The 15,397-nt window shown below is 62.2% G+C and overlaps 1 protein-coding gene across 3 annotated transcripts in view; it reads right to left on the bottom strand.

The window, feature by feature from the left end:
• SHANK2 (SH3 and multiple ankyrin repeat domains 2) overlaps positions 1 to 15,397 on the bottom strand; it is a 492,081-nt gene that overhangs the window by 16,233 nt on the left and 460,451 nt on the right. For 2 of the 3 annotated variants that reach the window (XM_053899336.1, XM_053899337.1), the window contains 7 exons: positions 11,800 to 11,935; positions 11,145 to 11,225; positions 10,856 to 10,864; positions 9,705 to 9,725; positions 2,859 to 2,989; positions 1,700 to 1,811; positions 863 to 883 (listed from right to left, as the gene is read on the bottom strand). In XM_053899336.1, the coding sequence (XP_053755311.1) occupies positions 863 to 883; positions 1,700 to 1,811; positions 2,859 to 2,989; positions 9,705 to 9,725; positions 10,856 to 10,864; positions 11,145 to 11,225; positions 11,800 to 11,935 (511 nt within the window). The remainder of the gene's footprint in view (positions 1 to 862; positions 884 to 1,699; positions 1,812 to 2,858; positions 2,990 to 9,704; positions 9,726 to 10,855; positions 10,865 to 11,144; positions 11,226 to 11,799; positions 11,936 to 15,397) is intronic. The other variant, XM_053899335.1, reaches the window with a different exon arrangement.

Below are 15,397 nucleotides of genomic sequence, written 5' to 3'. Positions count from 1 at the left end.
GCCGAGGGGCGATAGAGCCGGCCTCACCCCCGTGACAGGGACCCGTTTTGTTGCCTGACTTCTCTGGGCCACCCAAGGGCTTGAGGGTATTGGTGCTCCCGGGCCATCAGGGACACACGGCCACAGGGGGAGGGAGCCCAGACTCCTCCTTAGCCCAAGCCGGGGGCAGCTTCCTGAGCAGACCCTGGGCCACCGGCCCCAGGAGCCCGTCTGGGTCCCGCCTAAGACCCTCTGGGCCCGGGGGGTTTCCCAGCATCACGATTAAGTGGGGTCGACATTCAGCTGACTTGGCACAAAGTCAGGTCACGTCATAGGCAGGACCCCACCTGACGAAGCAGCGGATGATGTCGGGTGTGAAAGTGCTGAGGGGCCCGGCATGGCGATGGCCCCAGTTCTGTGTGTTGGCCGGCTGGGCCAGGCTTTCCAGACCCTCTTTCCAACAGTCCGAGATACCGAAACGTCAACAGAATGCACTCGAGGAGACGGAAGCGAAACACAGACACAGACGCCGACAGATGGGAGGCACTGGGGTCTCACTCGGTGGGGGTGGGGGGGGCATGCGGGTTGCTCAAGGAGGTAACAAAATGGATTACTTCAAATCAAAAAACTTGTAGGACAAACTACGGTAACTTATTCCAATGAAAATCTCCATTCGATAAGGGTATTCCCAATTTAACGTACTCCTGTGGGGGGGCGTTTTGGCATCGAACAGACGGATTTCTAAAAGGTCTTCTCGACCAGTCGCTAACACGTGGGTCGCCCGACAACTTTCCCAAGGAGTCGTAATTTAAGAATACGCCTTACGGAGTAAGTATAGGGGTTACATTCAGATTACAGATTCCGAAGCGTAAGGTTCACTAACCTGATAGAAAGATTCTGCTGTCTGACAGGAGGAAATGAATTGTTATTAACCAGTTACAGAGCCAGCGCACAAAGTGGCATCTACGCTACTTTGCTGTGGCCCTGAGCTCTTGGGGCGGGCGGGTTTGAGGAGCCGCGGACCGGGCGCCACCTCACGCTAGTGACCGAGGAGCCAGGCCTCCGATAACAGGAGGCACTTCCAGAAATCACCCGCAGCGTCCCCGAGGGCCGGCCTGGGGCCGCCGGGTCCAGCCGGGTCCGGCAGTGGCCCAGCTCCTCTGAGACTTTACACGGTACAGACAGCGTCGGGTTATCGCACAGGGGGCTGTCCGGCAGGGTCACGTTCGCATGCCCGGAAGTGCCCGTAGGTATCTCTGGGGCATTAACAAGCAGGCACGCGGCTTTCCACGACACGCAGTACATTGAGTTTGTCGGCGTTCTAGAACGTGGCCCAACCACCCTTAGAAGTGTGTCCGCTGAGCTCACCCGCTTGAAACGTGGCAGGGACCGGGCGGTTCGGGGGACGTGGGGATCGCGTTGAGCAGGCGACCACCTCCACCTGCCACTCTGGTCCCCGCAGGGCGGTGGAGGGGGCTTCCTAGGCTGCCCTGGGCCACCCTCCGCCTCCCTCCTGGCGCGTGCCCCGTCACCCCGCTGGCATTAGCACGGCCCGCGAGGCCGGATGTCGTTTCCAGCAGGTAGAAAAGTTTGAGTCTGTGGGGGGGTCTAAAGGGCCCCCCGGTGGGTGGGCCCCAGGGGGCAGCTCTGCCCGGGGGACTCTGAGGGCTTCTCTGAGAGCCAGGGGGCAACCTCTGTGGGTGGAGGCCATGCTTCTTACCTATTGATTTCTGCCTTCGCATCGTACCTCGGGGGAGGCCCAGAAACGGGCCTTTCGGGCTCCCAGGAACAGTGGGCGTCATGACGGCGATCCCCTGTCGTTCGTACACGGACTGCAAACCAGAGACCCCGGAGTGAGACGAGCCCCGACCAGCCCCACCCAGGGCATCCAGGCCCGGAGGGTGACACGGAAGCGCCTGTGCCCACCTGTCACACGGCTTCCCGTGCTGCCCCCCCAGGAGCAAGCCGTGTCCAGCCGAGGCCGGCAAGACATAGCAGCCTCAGGGAGCCGGAAGAGGCTCTTGCCGGACACTCCCCCCCACACCCCCCGGCTCCTGGCCTCTAAATGCCAGGGTGCCCCGTGGAGCCGTGGCCTGGCAGACACGTCTGAGAAGGGGCTGCGGCAGACGCTCGGTAGGAAAGCGCGCACAGCGGGTGGGCAGTGCAGGAGTGTCCGTTTCCCTCCTCCGCGGGATGGGTCAGGATCACCGGCTCACGGCACAGGACAAGGTGAGCCAGGTACGGGGGGCGGGTGAGCAAGCGCAAGGACTGCCCTGGAGCCCCGAGGCCAGCGGCGCCCGCACGGACCTGCGGCAGGTGGGCTGGCCCCAGGGGAGCTTAGCTTCCCTCGTGCACTTGGGAAACGGGTTCCCCGTGCAGCCGCCGCCCACCCCGCCGCTTCCTCGTCTGGAACGCTGGGCTTGCTGGTCGCCCCCCGGTCGGCGGCACCGGAGGCGGCTGAGCCCGGTGGAAACGTGAGCGTCAGCTCGTTGGCATCCTGTGCTCAGGGCCCCAGGCCGTCCTCCTAGAGCGCCGTCTGCCCGGGGCTTGGCGCCCGAGGCCGGGCCGGACAGCGTCTGGGCCACTTGGGGCTTAAGATGTGGTGAGAGGCCACAAACAAGGCGGGCAGCAAGGATGGGGAGACGGGGCTGGGGGCTGACCCCGCAGTGGGGCGGCCCAGAGCTTGTGGGATTACCGCCCCCCGCCTCCAGCCCCGGGGTTCTGGCGGGGACGGGGTCCCACACCAGCAGGTGGGCCTGTTCTAACGTGCGTTACACCAGGCTGGCCTGGGCAACGGGCGGCGTTTCCAGGTGTTACCGTAGATGTGAGCTGTCACCGCAGGGACGGCCCGCCCGCCTCCCCGGGGCACGGCCACTCACGTTCACGTCGGAGACGGACGGGAAGCACCGGCTGGTGGGCCGCTGCTTGATGGTGGCTACCCTGGACTCCACGGCCACGTTGTCAGCGGTGCGGGATGGCTTGGAGGCTGGGACAATCTCGTCGGGCTTATCTGCAACGTGAACACGACGGTGGGCACGGGCGTCAGTGACCGGAGCCCCTGAAACGCGACCGGGGGCTGGCTTCTGACAAGGTGCCCTCCGCACGTGAACAGCCACTCAGCTGCTCCGGCCTCCAAACCATGCAAGCGGGCGCTTGTCACCGCGGCGTGGCTCAGGCACGCGTCTCTGTGCCACATGCACTCACAGCGACGCCAGGTCCGTTCCCAAGCCCGCACCCCGGGCAGGCGCACGCGGACAAGACTCTCAGTGACACAGCCTCGGCCCCCGAGGCCTGCAACTCCCTGAAAGCCAGGTCTTCACCGGAGCCGCTTTGTTTTCGCTGCTGGACGGACTCTTGGCCGCGCCAACTAAACCGGGGTTTGGGATCGTTTCCTCTTTAAAAGCTCAGAGGCATACGTAGTTGCTTTGCCACAGGTTGCGGCTGCCGGGCTGTAAGGCCCTCGCGCCCGGGGCTAGAGGTGGCGGGCACAGTCAGGTGGCCGTCGGGATTCCCAGCCGCCAAGCCCGTGCTGCGTGGGGGACACCCAATTTCCCAACAGCACAACATCCTTACTTCTCAGTGAAAAAGAGAGTCAAGGGTTAGTGATGTGCAATTCTTACAGATTAAAAACTTTTTACGATTTAAACGTAAAACATCATTACAACTTTTGGAAAACGTGAAAACTCCAGCGGGGCCTAGGATTGCCCACACGCCCTCGCTTCATCTGTAGGATGTCTGAGACCCCGCGGGGCCTTGGGGCCCGCCCTCCCGGAAAGACTACGGCCCGGTTGGCGCAAAGCCGGTGCGAGGCGGTGCCTGATGGGAATATCCCATTTTGGGCCTCGTGAGGCCCGGCACCGTCCTTGCCCCCCACCCCCCAGGATGCGCAGGCCTGGACGTGTGGTCATGTGGACGTTCCGTCCACAAGCCTGAGGCCTTCTCCTAGCAACCCCGATCCTTTCTGGGGTCTGGCGACTCCCCTCGAAGTGCCTGCTGTCACGAAGAGACTCCCAGGCCCCTGGAGTCTCGCCCAGACCCAGAGCTGTCAGGCCAGGGTGTGAGGCTTAGGGCGTCTGCTCGTTCCCACTGGGCAGGACAGCCACTTGGAACAACAGGGGCTTCCCAAGAGGAGCTAGTCCCCTGGAAAAGCCCCCCCAGAGCCACCCACACCAGGGTCCCCGTAGAGGAACTGCAAAAGGGAGGAGGCGTGTGGGGTGGGGGAGGGACAGGGGGCCAGGCAAGCAAGCAGCCACCAGGGCCACCCCAGCCTCACAGACCACCCAGCAGGTGGGCCTCTGATACCTGTGACTAACTGCTCACAAGACTCCTGGGTCCAGACCTGTGTCCTGGACTGGGGGTGAGCAAACTAGGGCCCTTGGGCCAGAACTCCCCCTGCGTGCGATTACTTTTTTGGTCTTTTTAATGTTTATTTTTGAGAGAGACAGAGACAGAATGCGAGTGGGTTGGGTTAGGGTCAGAGAGAGAGGGAGACACAGAATCCGAAGCAGGCTCCAGGCTCCAAGCTGTCGGCACAGAGCCCGACGCGGGGCTTGAACCCACAAACCGTGAGATCATGACCTGAGCCAAAGTCAGATGCCTAACTGACTCAGTCACCCAGGCGCCCCTGCGATTACATTTTTAAGAGGCTGTTAGAAGGAGGGGAAGGAGAATGTGCCACAGAGAGCCCGTGGCCTGCAAAGCCAAAACCCTCACTCTCTGGAAAATACCTGCCCCCTGGCCCAGACCCTGTCCCAGTTTACCTGCCCGGGAGCCCTGGGCGCAGAGGGTTCTGGCCAAGCGGCATTGAGAAGGCCCTTCCCCCCCAACACACGCACATTCACGTCTCTCCCTCGTGAAGAGAAGACCCACTCCCTCCCTGTGTCCTGCCCTGCGGTCCGGACTGGTCGGCCAAGGGCACGTCCTCCTCGTCATGGGTGCTAGGGAGCATCATCCCCTTCGGGAGTTGGTCAGAGACACTTATGTCTCTGGGCCACTCGCAGCCACAGTCACCGTGTCCCCAGCCTGCCTTCCTCCTCACGGTCCACGGAGCTGTCCTGTCCTCAGCCATGCTTAGGGCCCGGGGAGGCGCCACTCACCCCCTCCCGGCCACCAGCTGCTGCTCCTTCCCTTTGCCGGGTCCCTGTCCCTGCCGCTGTGCTGTGCGCACCCCACGATCCCGGGAAGCTGCTTCCTCTGGGGAGCCGTCCCACCTCCGATCTGGGCCGGGAGTCCTTCAGTGGCCGGGGTTTAACCTGTTTCTGTGCCGGACCCCCACCCCGCCCCTCTGGCCGGGCCTCGCTCCCTTGACCGTGGCGCGGGGTCCTCTCACGGACGTGCTCAGGTGGCGCTTGGCTGGCCTCCTTGGTCTTCGTGGCCTGTCCCTGGAAGCTGGGCCCCTGGTGCTGGCTGTCGGCTCGTTTCAGCTTGAGCTGTGGGGAGTCGGGTGTCCTCAGGGCTGGGGGCCCGTCCTTGGGCTCGGGCCGTCTTTCCAGGTCCGGCCTTGGTCGCAGGGCATGCCACTCAGTGGGGCTCTGCCGGGCCTCCGGGACGTGGAGGGGGTGCCACCGAGCCACAGAAAGAGCGACCGGAGGCCAACGCTCATCCCGTGGGAGGCACCGTACGAGGCGGGGGCCCCAGGGCAGGATGCTCTCCTGTGACGCAGAGCTAACCAGCAGCACCTTCGACAGTCTCCTGTTTCTAGCCATTTCTTTGGCTTTAACCCCCTTCCTCCAAGCGGATGGGCGGTTCACCCTAATTTCCCAGCAGGCCGAGGGGCTGCTGCCCGGTATCCGAGTACCGCCTGGACTCCCTTCACGAGCCGGAATAAGCAGGGAGCCCGCTGTGATGTTGGAGCCCCAGGGCACGTGGCAGGCACCCCAAAAATACACCTTCAGTCATGGGCGGCACAGGTGAGGCAAAGACCCCGTGTCGGGAGCAGTGGTCCCTGGTGGCAATTCTAAGCACCTCCTCTCCTTTCTGGCCGTTGGGGAGGGGAACGGTCCCGATCTGCGATGTTGAAGGTCACGCGGGTAAAAACCCGTGACCAGGCGAACCGGTGGGTGGGAGCTGGGCCTCGCGCCGGGGTCTGCCAGCCTCCGCATCCCCACCCCACCCCGGGCCAGGGGTCCCGAGCCCCGAAGGGCCGTGGGCATCTGGATGGTCTGCCCGGTCCAGCCGGCTGAGAAGTCAGGGCACTGTCCACACCGGTCGCCCCGTGCTGAGAGGGGCGGGTCTGGGGGTGCCCAGAAGTGTGTGCCTTGGAGTCGTGGCCACCTTGAGTGGATGTCCTCGTCCTTGTTTTATTTATTATTAAAAAAAAGGTTTTTAAATGTTCATTTATCTTGGAGACACTATGAGTGAGGGAGAGGCAGAGAGAGGGAGACACAGAATCCGAAGCAGGCTCCAGGCTCGACGCAGGGCTCGAACTCATGAACCTCGAGATCGTGACCTGAGCTGAAGTTGGACGCTTAACCGACGGGGCCCCCCAGGCGCCCCTCCTTGTCCTTGTCCTTGTTTTAAGTCTTGGCCTTTCCACCTCCAGCCAAGTGTTCTTTTGAACCAGAACACCAGAGTTCTTGGGTTGTGGGGGGTACAGCTGGGAACGATGGCTTTCAGTGACAGCCATCAAGTGTGGTTTGTGCGATTCAGATGGGAACACGGACAGCCCGTGGCTTCTGCACAGGAGGCCTGGGGCTCCTCCTGGCTTGCGCCCACCTCTGAGGGTCCGTTTACCAGAACACGAAGGCTTTTAGGAAAAGCTGTGAGGCTGGAGTCCCACTTCTCATTGTAGAGTCTCCAGGTTATTGTGCTTCATTTAAGAGAGCCTGGGTTTGGGTCTCTATTCGGGGATAAAGAGGATTAGTGAACGCAGCCCCCTGCAGCCCTAAAATGAAGTGCTCTGCGGCTGAGAACAATCCCGCAGACTCATCTTAAAAACCACCTAGCAGGGAGTTGAGGAGAAGCCTCTAGAAGCAGCCACGTGCTGTCATTTTCTAAGCAAACGTACGGACTGGGGCGATGCTCACCGTCCATAAACTGCCCGCTTCCTGGCGAGGGGGCAGCGTGTTTTAGGAGGGGAGGTGGCATATTTGGCAAGAGCGGTTAGGTCCCCCGGGGAACCAGAGCAGGGACAGCCAGAGCGTCACAAGCCCTCACCACCACCCCCAACCCCCCCAGCCCAGGAGCTCACCCTTGGCCACTGGCAGGCTTCAGCCAGTGCGCCCTGAGCCCTCCCAAGGCAGAAACCCACGTTCCACGAGCCAGACCTCGGTGGGATTTCCTCTGCATGAGGGAAACGCAAACACCGCCAGCCCCGGGGGGAGGCAGTGGCCGTGGCCAGCTGGCCCACTTCTGGCTTAGTCTTCCCGGGAGGCCGTGAGGCTCGGGGAGGGGTCTTTGAGCTGTTCCCGGCCTGATGGCCCTGATGCGTTTCACACCTTCCAAGGGTCAGGCCTGTGGGTGCAGGCAGCACCGGGGTCGCCCGGGGGAGCCAGGGCTGGGGGCCATCTCACTGGTGTGACAGTTTTCTAGAACCACCACAAACAGTTCAGAACGAAAGAAGTTTGTTCTCCGTCAGGCTGGAAGCCAGAATTCCTAAATCGAGGTGTCAGTAGGATGTTTCTCCTCCTGGAGGCTCCCGGGGAGGATCCTTCCTGCCTCTTCCAGGTTCCGGGGCTCCAAGCGTTCATTCCTGGGCCGTGGCCGCGTCCCTACAAACTCTGCCTCTGTGCCCTCCTCTGCGTGTGTCTGAATCTCTTCCTCTCTTGTGAGGTCATGGTCTTTGGCTCTGGGCCCACCCCGATACAGTGCAGCCTCAACAGGCTCACATCTGCAAAGACCCTGTTTCCAAATAAGGTCCCTTTCTCAGGTTCTAGCTGGACGTGGGTTTTTGGGGGGACGCTATTCAACCAGTATGTTGTAAAAGCCTGTTTTCCCCCTGTTGCACATGGCCCTGTTGGAGCATGGGGGATACTTCTGAGCTTAGACCGGTCCCCCAGAAGAGACTGGCAGGTTCTGAGCTTAGACCGGTCCCCCGGAAGAGACTGGCAGGTTCTGAGGTTAGACCGGTCCCCCGGAAGAGACTGGCAGGTTCTGAGCTTAGACCGGTCCCCCGGAAGAGACTGGCAGGTTCTGAGCTTAGACCGGTCCCCCGGAAGAGACTGGCAGGTTCTGAGCTTAGACCGGTCCCCCGGAAGAGACTGGCAGGGGCAGTGCGCCGGAAGCATTCTCTGCATGCCCACCAGCGTCCGATGCTCCAAACTCTGTGAGGCCGGACTGTCCACTCCCTCGCTGCGCGGTGATGTGGGCCTCTGGAGCGCCACACTGCACCCCACAATCTCCCCAGCCCCGTGGACTGCTCACGCAGGAGCTGGGTGGACCACGGCCACGGGGCAGCTTTGGGGTCTTGCGTGCACGTTGTCTCCCGCACCAGCTGGGGTCAGGAAATGTGGGGGAGGGGCATTTGGTCTCAAATTGCCTCCAGTTTTCTCTGCTGTTCAAAGCCAGGTGGGTCTCCACCCTCCAGGACTCCCTGTCTCCCGTGCCCGTGCCGGCCACAGGGATGGTGACTCCTGTCTTTTCACACGGTCCGGGGTGGCTGCTGGAGGCGCCCCCTTGACAAGGGACCTTCTCGGCCAGCTCCATTACGGCGGTGAAGTCCCGGGAGCCCACGCTGGGGTGCCTTGTTCAGGATGGTGTGGCAGACAGAGGGGTCGTCCCTGGGGCAGCAGGGTGTTGGCTTTGGATTGAAGGGGACTTCAGGGAGACATGGAGTCCCAGGAAAATTTCTGGGGAGTCCTGGGGGTGGCGGGTGGAGGCCGGGGAGGAGGAGCAGGTGCTCTGACTTGATGCTCTAGGACCCATGGTCCTGCCCCCTGACGGATTCTGAGACCCACCTCCCGACTTCAGTGTTCAGAATACCGCATTGTGCCTCCGCGCCAGCGCCTAGGCTCCTGTGATGGGGTCCACGCCGCGCTCCCCCAGACCCCCAGAAGGAGTTTTGAGTTTATTGTGCTTCTTTCTATTATTGGGATCGTTGTCTCCAGCAGTCAGGTGACAAACACCCCAAAATACGGATGCTGCTGAAGGAGGAGCCCGCATCGTTCTGGGGCTCTGTTGTCGGGGCGCTCGTGGTGCGTGTGTCTCTGCTGTTCACAGCACTGCAAACCGTCCCCCACCCCGTGCCAGTCGGCTCCCGGGTCCCTGCAAGCTTAAGGACAGCTATCCCGCAGGCAGAGAGCGTGAGAGCCAGGGGCTTTCTGTGAGCTCGAGGATGCTGCCCCTGCCCCCAAGGCCCAGGCAGCTAGCAGTCAGGGGACCGGCCCCTCGCCCCGCGTCGGGGCCCCGCCGGCCTGCACCCCAGCTGCCTGCTGCGTGTGGCCGCGGACCGGACGCGACTTCGAGGCTGCCGGCGGGTAGGGCGGGCCCAGCTGTGACAGCCTGAGGGTCCCACGGGCCTCATAGTCATGACGATGAGGACACAGCTCTGGGGGAGACGCACAACACGTCGGGGGTGAGAGAGGAACCACACTGGGAAAAGCAAAGCAGACGGGACAGACTGAGACAGGACGCGGTCTGGAGCTGGGCCCCTCCGTAGGCCCCGGCACAGGGAGGAGACAGCGCAAGAGTACGGCGGTGTAGACGCCACGCCGACAGCCACAGAGGGGGGTCTCTTCCATAGGGTATGTGGGCAGGGGCTGGGAACAGACACTGGGCTGGCCCCTTACCCTTCTTCTTCCGGATGGAGGCTTGCAAACAGAAAGGGGAGGGTGAGTCCACGACGGCAGCGCTCCCCCGGGGCCTGGCTAGGGGGCCCGGAAACCTAACCCTGACCGGAAGCTCACGCAGGCCACACGCGGAAGGGTGGGGTGTCTAGACGGCTGGGTTTATGGCTCTCCCAGGAACCCGGTGATGGGGTGACCTTCCCCTTCCAACATGACCGGCTGCTAAACCTGCTTCCTGGCCACGGGTGAGACACTGTCCCCGCAGCACTGTGCCAAAGCGGCACGGGGTGACAAGGGGAACACGGGGTCCCCGCACGGGGGAGAGACGGGGGAGAGACGCCAGGGCCCGGGGAGGGGCCGGGGTAGCACGTGCTGCCCAGTTTTAAAGGATGTGCAGCAATTCTGTGGTCATCCCCACCGGGTGCCACGCCAGGTGCGCGGGGACAGTCAGGGCTCTCCTGGAGAGCCTTGTTGGGACGGACAGGATGTGGCTGGGAGAAAAGGGGCTCATGAGGAACTACGGGTTCCGGGAGGGTCCAGAAGGTCTCCCCGGGAGGCTGGGGACGGGGGGGGAGCTCAGACTCCCCCCCACTGGGCCAGCTGTGCCTGATGGGCAGGTCCCGGGCTCAGGGCCGGTTTCCGCGCTGCACGGGGCGCCCAGACGCTGGCCCTTCATCACCCGGCGAGCCCCTCTCCATGCTCTCTGCAGAGCAAGCACATCGGCCCTCTCGCCACTGCTGTGTGGAAGAGCCAGCCTCCTACCAAGCGTGTCCCTGGGCCCCATGGGTGACGCCCCAGCACGACATTTAGCCAGCATCCGGATGGCCTGCGCCGGCTCTAGAATCTTCCCTCTCAGTAGCCAGCACTGCCCTGGACCCGGGGCCCTTGCTGCTCTGCCCTTCCCTGTCTCTCTGATAGGGCCAGTGGCTCGAGCTCTCCTGTGCCTTTCAGACCTTTTAGAAGATTCTAGGAGCCCCCTACCCCTGGTGTACACCCTTCCAGGCCTGCTGGCCCCACCACCATCTACACCAAACCCCAGGGATGGACCTTTCTGGTCTGTGTCCAGCACGCGGGGGTGGTGAGGCGGATTTGGGGGGTGGGGTGCACCCGAGACAGCAGGGGAGCTGTTTGGGGGACACCGTGGGGCGGCTTACCTTTATCCACTAGTGAGAGGCCCAAAAATTCAAAACAAAACAATGTTAGATGAGCCGAAAACAGCAAAAGGCAAGACTAGCAACCGCCCCCGAAGCCAGCAGGACTCCCACGGACATGCCAGCGTGGGAGCCACCCGCACGCAGGGCTCCTGATGCCGTTCCAGGGGTTCAGGGGCAGGGGACGGGACAAGCAAGCGGGCACAGGGCCATGCACGGGCTGAGGCAGCGCGGACACGTCCCGGGGGTGGCGGCAGCGGGGGGCCGGGCGGGCCAGACGGGCGACTCTTACCGAGCTCCTCCAGCTCCGAGGTCATGGACTTGGAGCGCAGGGTGAGGGCCGTGGTCGGGGCGCGCTTGGGAGGTGGGGGGGCTTGAGGGGCAGGCGGGAGAGACACGGGTGTGAGAGCCTGGCCCTGATGTGCCCCTGCCCCCACCCCGCTTCCAGAACAACCTGGGGGCCGGCGGCCCCGAGCCCCCAAGGTGGGGAAGCAGCCGTGTCACCCGCTGAGCTTCCGCTCGGGCCGCGAGGGGTTGGGACCGGGACAGGCCCTGCGTGGGGGCCCCTGCGCTCTGTACTGAGCCCCCCAGGCACACCTGGCACTTGGCACCCCTGCCCTCCCCGAGGGAGCAGAAACGCGCGGAGGGGAGCCGGTCCGGCCCTCTTTCCGCCACGTGCCTGCGGGTGACTAACGGACCTGGTGGTTCCGGCAGCCTTGTAGCCCCTGGCCGGCCGCCCCCCACCCCCCACCCTGTCACAGCGAGGACCCGGGCCTCACACGTGTGCCTGTGCCCCCCGGACCCAGGGCTGCTGAGCACAGCCTTGCCTGAGGCCCGAGCTCCCGAGTCCTCTCTTCACCTCCCTGTCTGGCTTCTTCTCCTCCTCTCGGGGGGGCCGCCCCCGGGGCGGGAGATGTGGGGGGTGGTGCAGGGGGCGGGGCGGGCACCTTTCTTCCTGGCGGTGTCGTCCGGGTCGAGATTCCTGGTCACCGTGACCACCTTGAGGACGAGGTGGTTCCCTCCCTGGCGGATCATGTTCACCACCTGCCGGTGGCCGACCTTCACGACGTTCTCCTTGTTCACCTGCGGGAGACAGGGGCTGTGGGTGAGGGGCCCGCGCGGGAGGAAGGGAACAGCGCCCCCCTGCCCCCCGTCCCCTGCCCGGTCAGCAGACGGACAGAGGGAAACCGTGGTGGCTTCTGGAACCACAAGTGCTCTGGGGGGGCCAGGGGGTGCTGCTGTGGTGGCCGCAGGCCAGCTAACTGCGGCCTGGTGGGGGGGGGGGGGTGCCTGTCACTCTGTGCAGGGCCGTTTCCAGCTGCCAGGCGGCCGGGGCTGATTCTCATTGAACCCGGGAGGAATTTTTTGGCCACCAGTGACGCGCGAAAAGCCAGACAGATTTCCAGGGTCCCGGGCTGTGGCCCTACAGCTTTCCATTGTCACACTTAAGAGGAAACACTAATTGCTTTTCACAGATTTGGGGAACACAACATCCACTGAAACGGCTCATTTCCTCCAGGTGCTCCCTCCCTCCTCCGCTCCTGCCCGGGACGCTGCAAAAGGCACAGAAACTTGGCAGACGAGGTGCTAAGGGCCACAGGTCTGCCGCTCTGCCCATCCAGTGACACCGGAGGATGCCTCCACCGCGGCCACTCGGGTGTTCGCCGAGCTCCTGGCCCCCGCCTCCCCCTTCACATCTGTCCGTCCCCACGGCATCGGCAGGCAGAGCCGGGGCTGGGCCTTGAACTCCGACACCGAGGGCACTCTGCACCTCCCGGAGTTTGGGGGGTTCTCGGGCATTGGGGCTCCACGTCTCTGGCTCAGCGTTGCCCCTCACGCTCACTGAACTGGACGCCTCTGGCGGGGCGTGGGCACCTGCCATCCCCAGAGCTCCCAGGGTGAGCACCAGGCGCTGAGGGGCAAGGGAGTGAACCCACGATCGCCCTGTGCGCCGTCTTCCAAGAAAGAAAAGCCCCCTCCCCCCACTGCAAAGAACAGGTGGGAAGCCCCCGAGGCCCCGCCCATCCCTGCCATCGCTGTCCCCATTTTGTGGTACTTTCTCCTGCTGGGGATTCCCTAAAAACCCATCAAGGGCAAGGGAGCCTCGAACAGAGAAGTTAACAGGCCTGATGACTCCTCACACCCGGGCACTGGGGTCCCCGCACCGACGACAGGTACACTCTTCCTGGCCTCGGAGCGCCAGACAGGGGAAATCGTGTTCGGTGAGACACGCGGCCCCGAGAAAGACACGGACGTAAGCCCCGGGACCGCAGCTGACGCCCCTCCTCTCCCTCTCTCCCCACCACACACCAGAGAAGTGACTTGTGCGCTCATTCCCTCGTTCACCACTTTGCTCAGGGCACCCACAAAAAGTCAGGTGGTGAGGGGTGATCCTGGTGGGCAGCCCGTCCCTGCTTCCAGAGCGGATGTTCTTGTGGGGGGCTGGCCACACGAGTCGGTGAACAGGTGTAACCCCAGGTGTGCTGAGTGTCACCCAAGAAAACAGGCCCAGGGAACAGGAGGCAGGGGCCTGGGCCGGGTGGGGGCTGGGGGCCCGGGCACAGGCTGGGGGAGCCCCGCTGCAAGACGATGGGTGCTGGCAGCGCCCCGGGCCCCACCTCAAACGGCCCATCTTAAATTCCCATCCTGCTTTGCAAAGTAAATACGTTTGGATAGAGTCCTTCTCCCAAAGCAAGAAACGTATCAAGGTCGGAGCAGCGGGCTGCGTGGCTCCGGGCTTTCGTGGATCAGCCACCGGTGTGCGGGTGAGCGCTCGGCCAGCGAGGGCACAGGGGTGCCACGTGGCTTGTGCTGTGATGCCCGTAAGCGTCCTCCTGCGAGAAGAGCGGGCAAAGGCGCGAGGCAGCAGGTTCAGCTTGGAACCCGCAGAGCAGGACTAAAGGCAGGATGGGCCCCTCGGCTGCATTCTCCTTCCCAGCACGGGGGGCACGGAAGAGAGGAAGAGGACGAGCAAAGCCGCACTTCGGAGTTTCCCAGCTTTCAGGGGCGCCTGTGGCTCAGCGGGTTAAGTGTCCGACTGGTGATTTCAGACCAGGTCATGACCTCACGGTTTGCGAACTCGAGCCTCGCGTCGGGCTCTGGGCTCTGTGCTGACAGCAGGGAGCCTGCTTGGGATTCTCTCTCTGCCTCCCTCTCTCTCTCAAGATAAATAAACATTTTAGAATTCCCCAGCCTTTAATATATTTTTTTTAATGTTTATTTTCGAGAGAGAGAGAGAGAACGAGAGAGACGGTGCATGAGTAGGGGAGGAGCAGAGAGAGAGGAAGGCACAGAATCCAAAGCAGGCTGTCAGCACAGAGCCTGACACTGGGTTCGAACCCACGAACTGAAAGACCATGACCTGAGCTGAAGCTGGATGCTTAACTGACTGAGCCACCCAGGTGCCCCATAGAATTTCCCAGCCTTTAAACAAACTCAAAATTCAGTTTAACCCACAGTGGGACATTACAATCAGCTACCGGCCGTACGACAGGTGCTCTGGGCTGCTTGTGTGGGGACAGGAGCCTCAGAGGCTGAGTGGGTGAAATGCTGCCTGATTCCTCAGATGTCCAGCTTGGCGTCTTGAACTTCCACGGGGTTCCCGTGTCCCTCAGAACACCTGGGCCTGCAATTCTGGCATGCTGCCGCCAGGGGGCGGTGTGGGCCTCGAGCGCCTGCCACATTTACGGAAGGTTAACCCCAATGCTGAGCCTCCTGGGATGGCTGCCTTGCAGAAGAAAGACACGGGTTACAAGCCATGGATCCAGTTAACTGCAGGGCAGAGTAACATGTCCCTCCAGGCACTGTCCTTCCATGCAGACGTGGAGCCATCTAAGGAGGGAGCAAACCACGGCTACATCCTGGCAGAGGGCAAGAACCCAGGGCTAGCATCCACCAGGGTTCAGAGAGCTTCTGTGAAGAACAGGAAGTCAGGCTGCCTTTGCACACTTTCGTACTCTCCTCAATCATTCTCTTCTTCCACATGAATTGTCACTCAGAATACAAAACTCACACTTGCACGCACTTTAAAGAGACGGCATTCTGTAGGGCCGGTTACAAAACCCAGAGGACATCACCCAGGCCCCTCCTGTCACTCCCAAAGCCTTCAGCTCACTCTTTCTAATTTATCCCTGAGTCTCACTCTTTCTAATTTATCCCTGAGTCTCTGAACATGCTTATGTGGTTGCTACTTGATGTTTACATTCTATTTTATTCATTTATTTAAAAAAAATGTTAAATGTCTATTTTTGAGAGAAAGAGAGCACGAGCGGGGAAGGTGCAGAGAAAGAGGGAGACACAGAATCTGAGGCAGGCTCCAGGCTCTGAGCTGTCAGCACAGAGCCCTACACGGAGCTCGAACTCACGAATCATGAGATCATGACCTGGGCTGAAGTTGGACGTTTAGCCAAGTGAGCCACCCAGGCGCCCCAGTGTTTACATTGTAGATGTGGTCTGCTGACACACTGATGTGGAAAATGATGGCTTATCCCAGGGTTTCTGAACAGTGGCACAGTTGCAAATGTGGACCAATTAATTCTTTGTTGT

Source organism: Panthera pardus, unplaced genomic scaffold (genome assembly GCF_024362965.1).
Source record: "Panthera pardus isolate Hobbes unplaced genomic scaffold, ASM2436296v1 HiC_scaffold_12, whole genome shotgun sequence".
Taxonomy (NCBI): Eukaryota; Metazoa; Chordata; class Mammalia; order Carnivora; family Felidae; genus Panthera; species Panthera pardus.
This window is presented reverse-complemented; position numbering and strand designations above follow the sequence as displayed.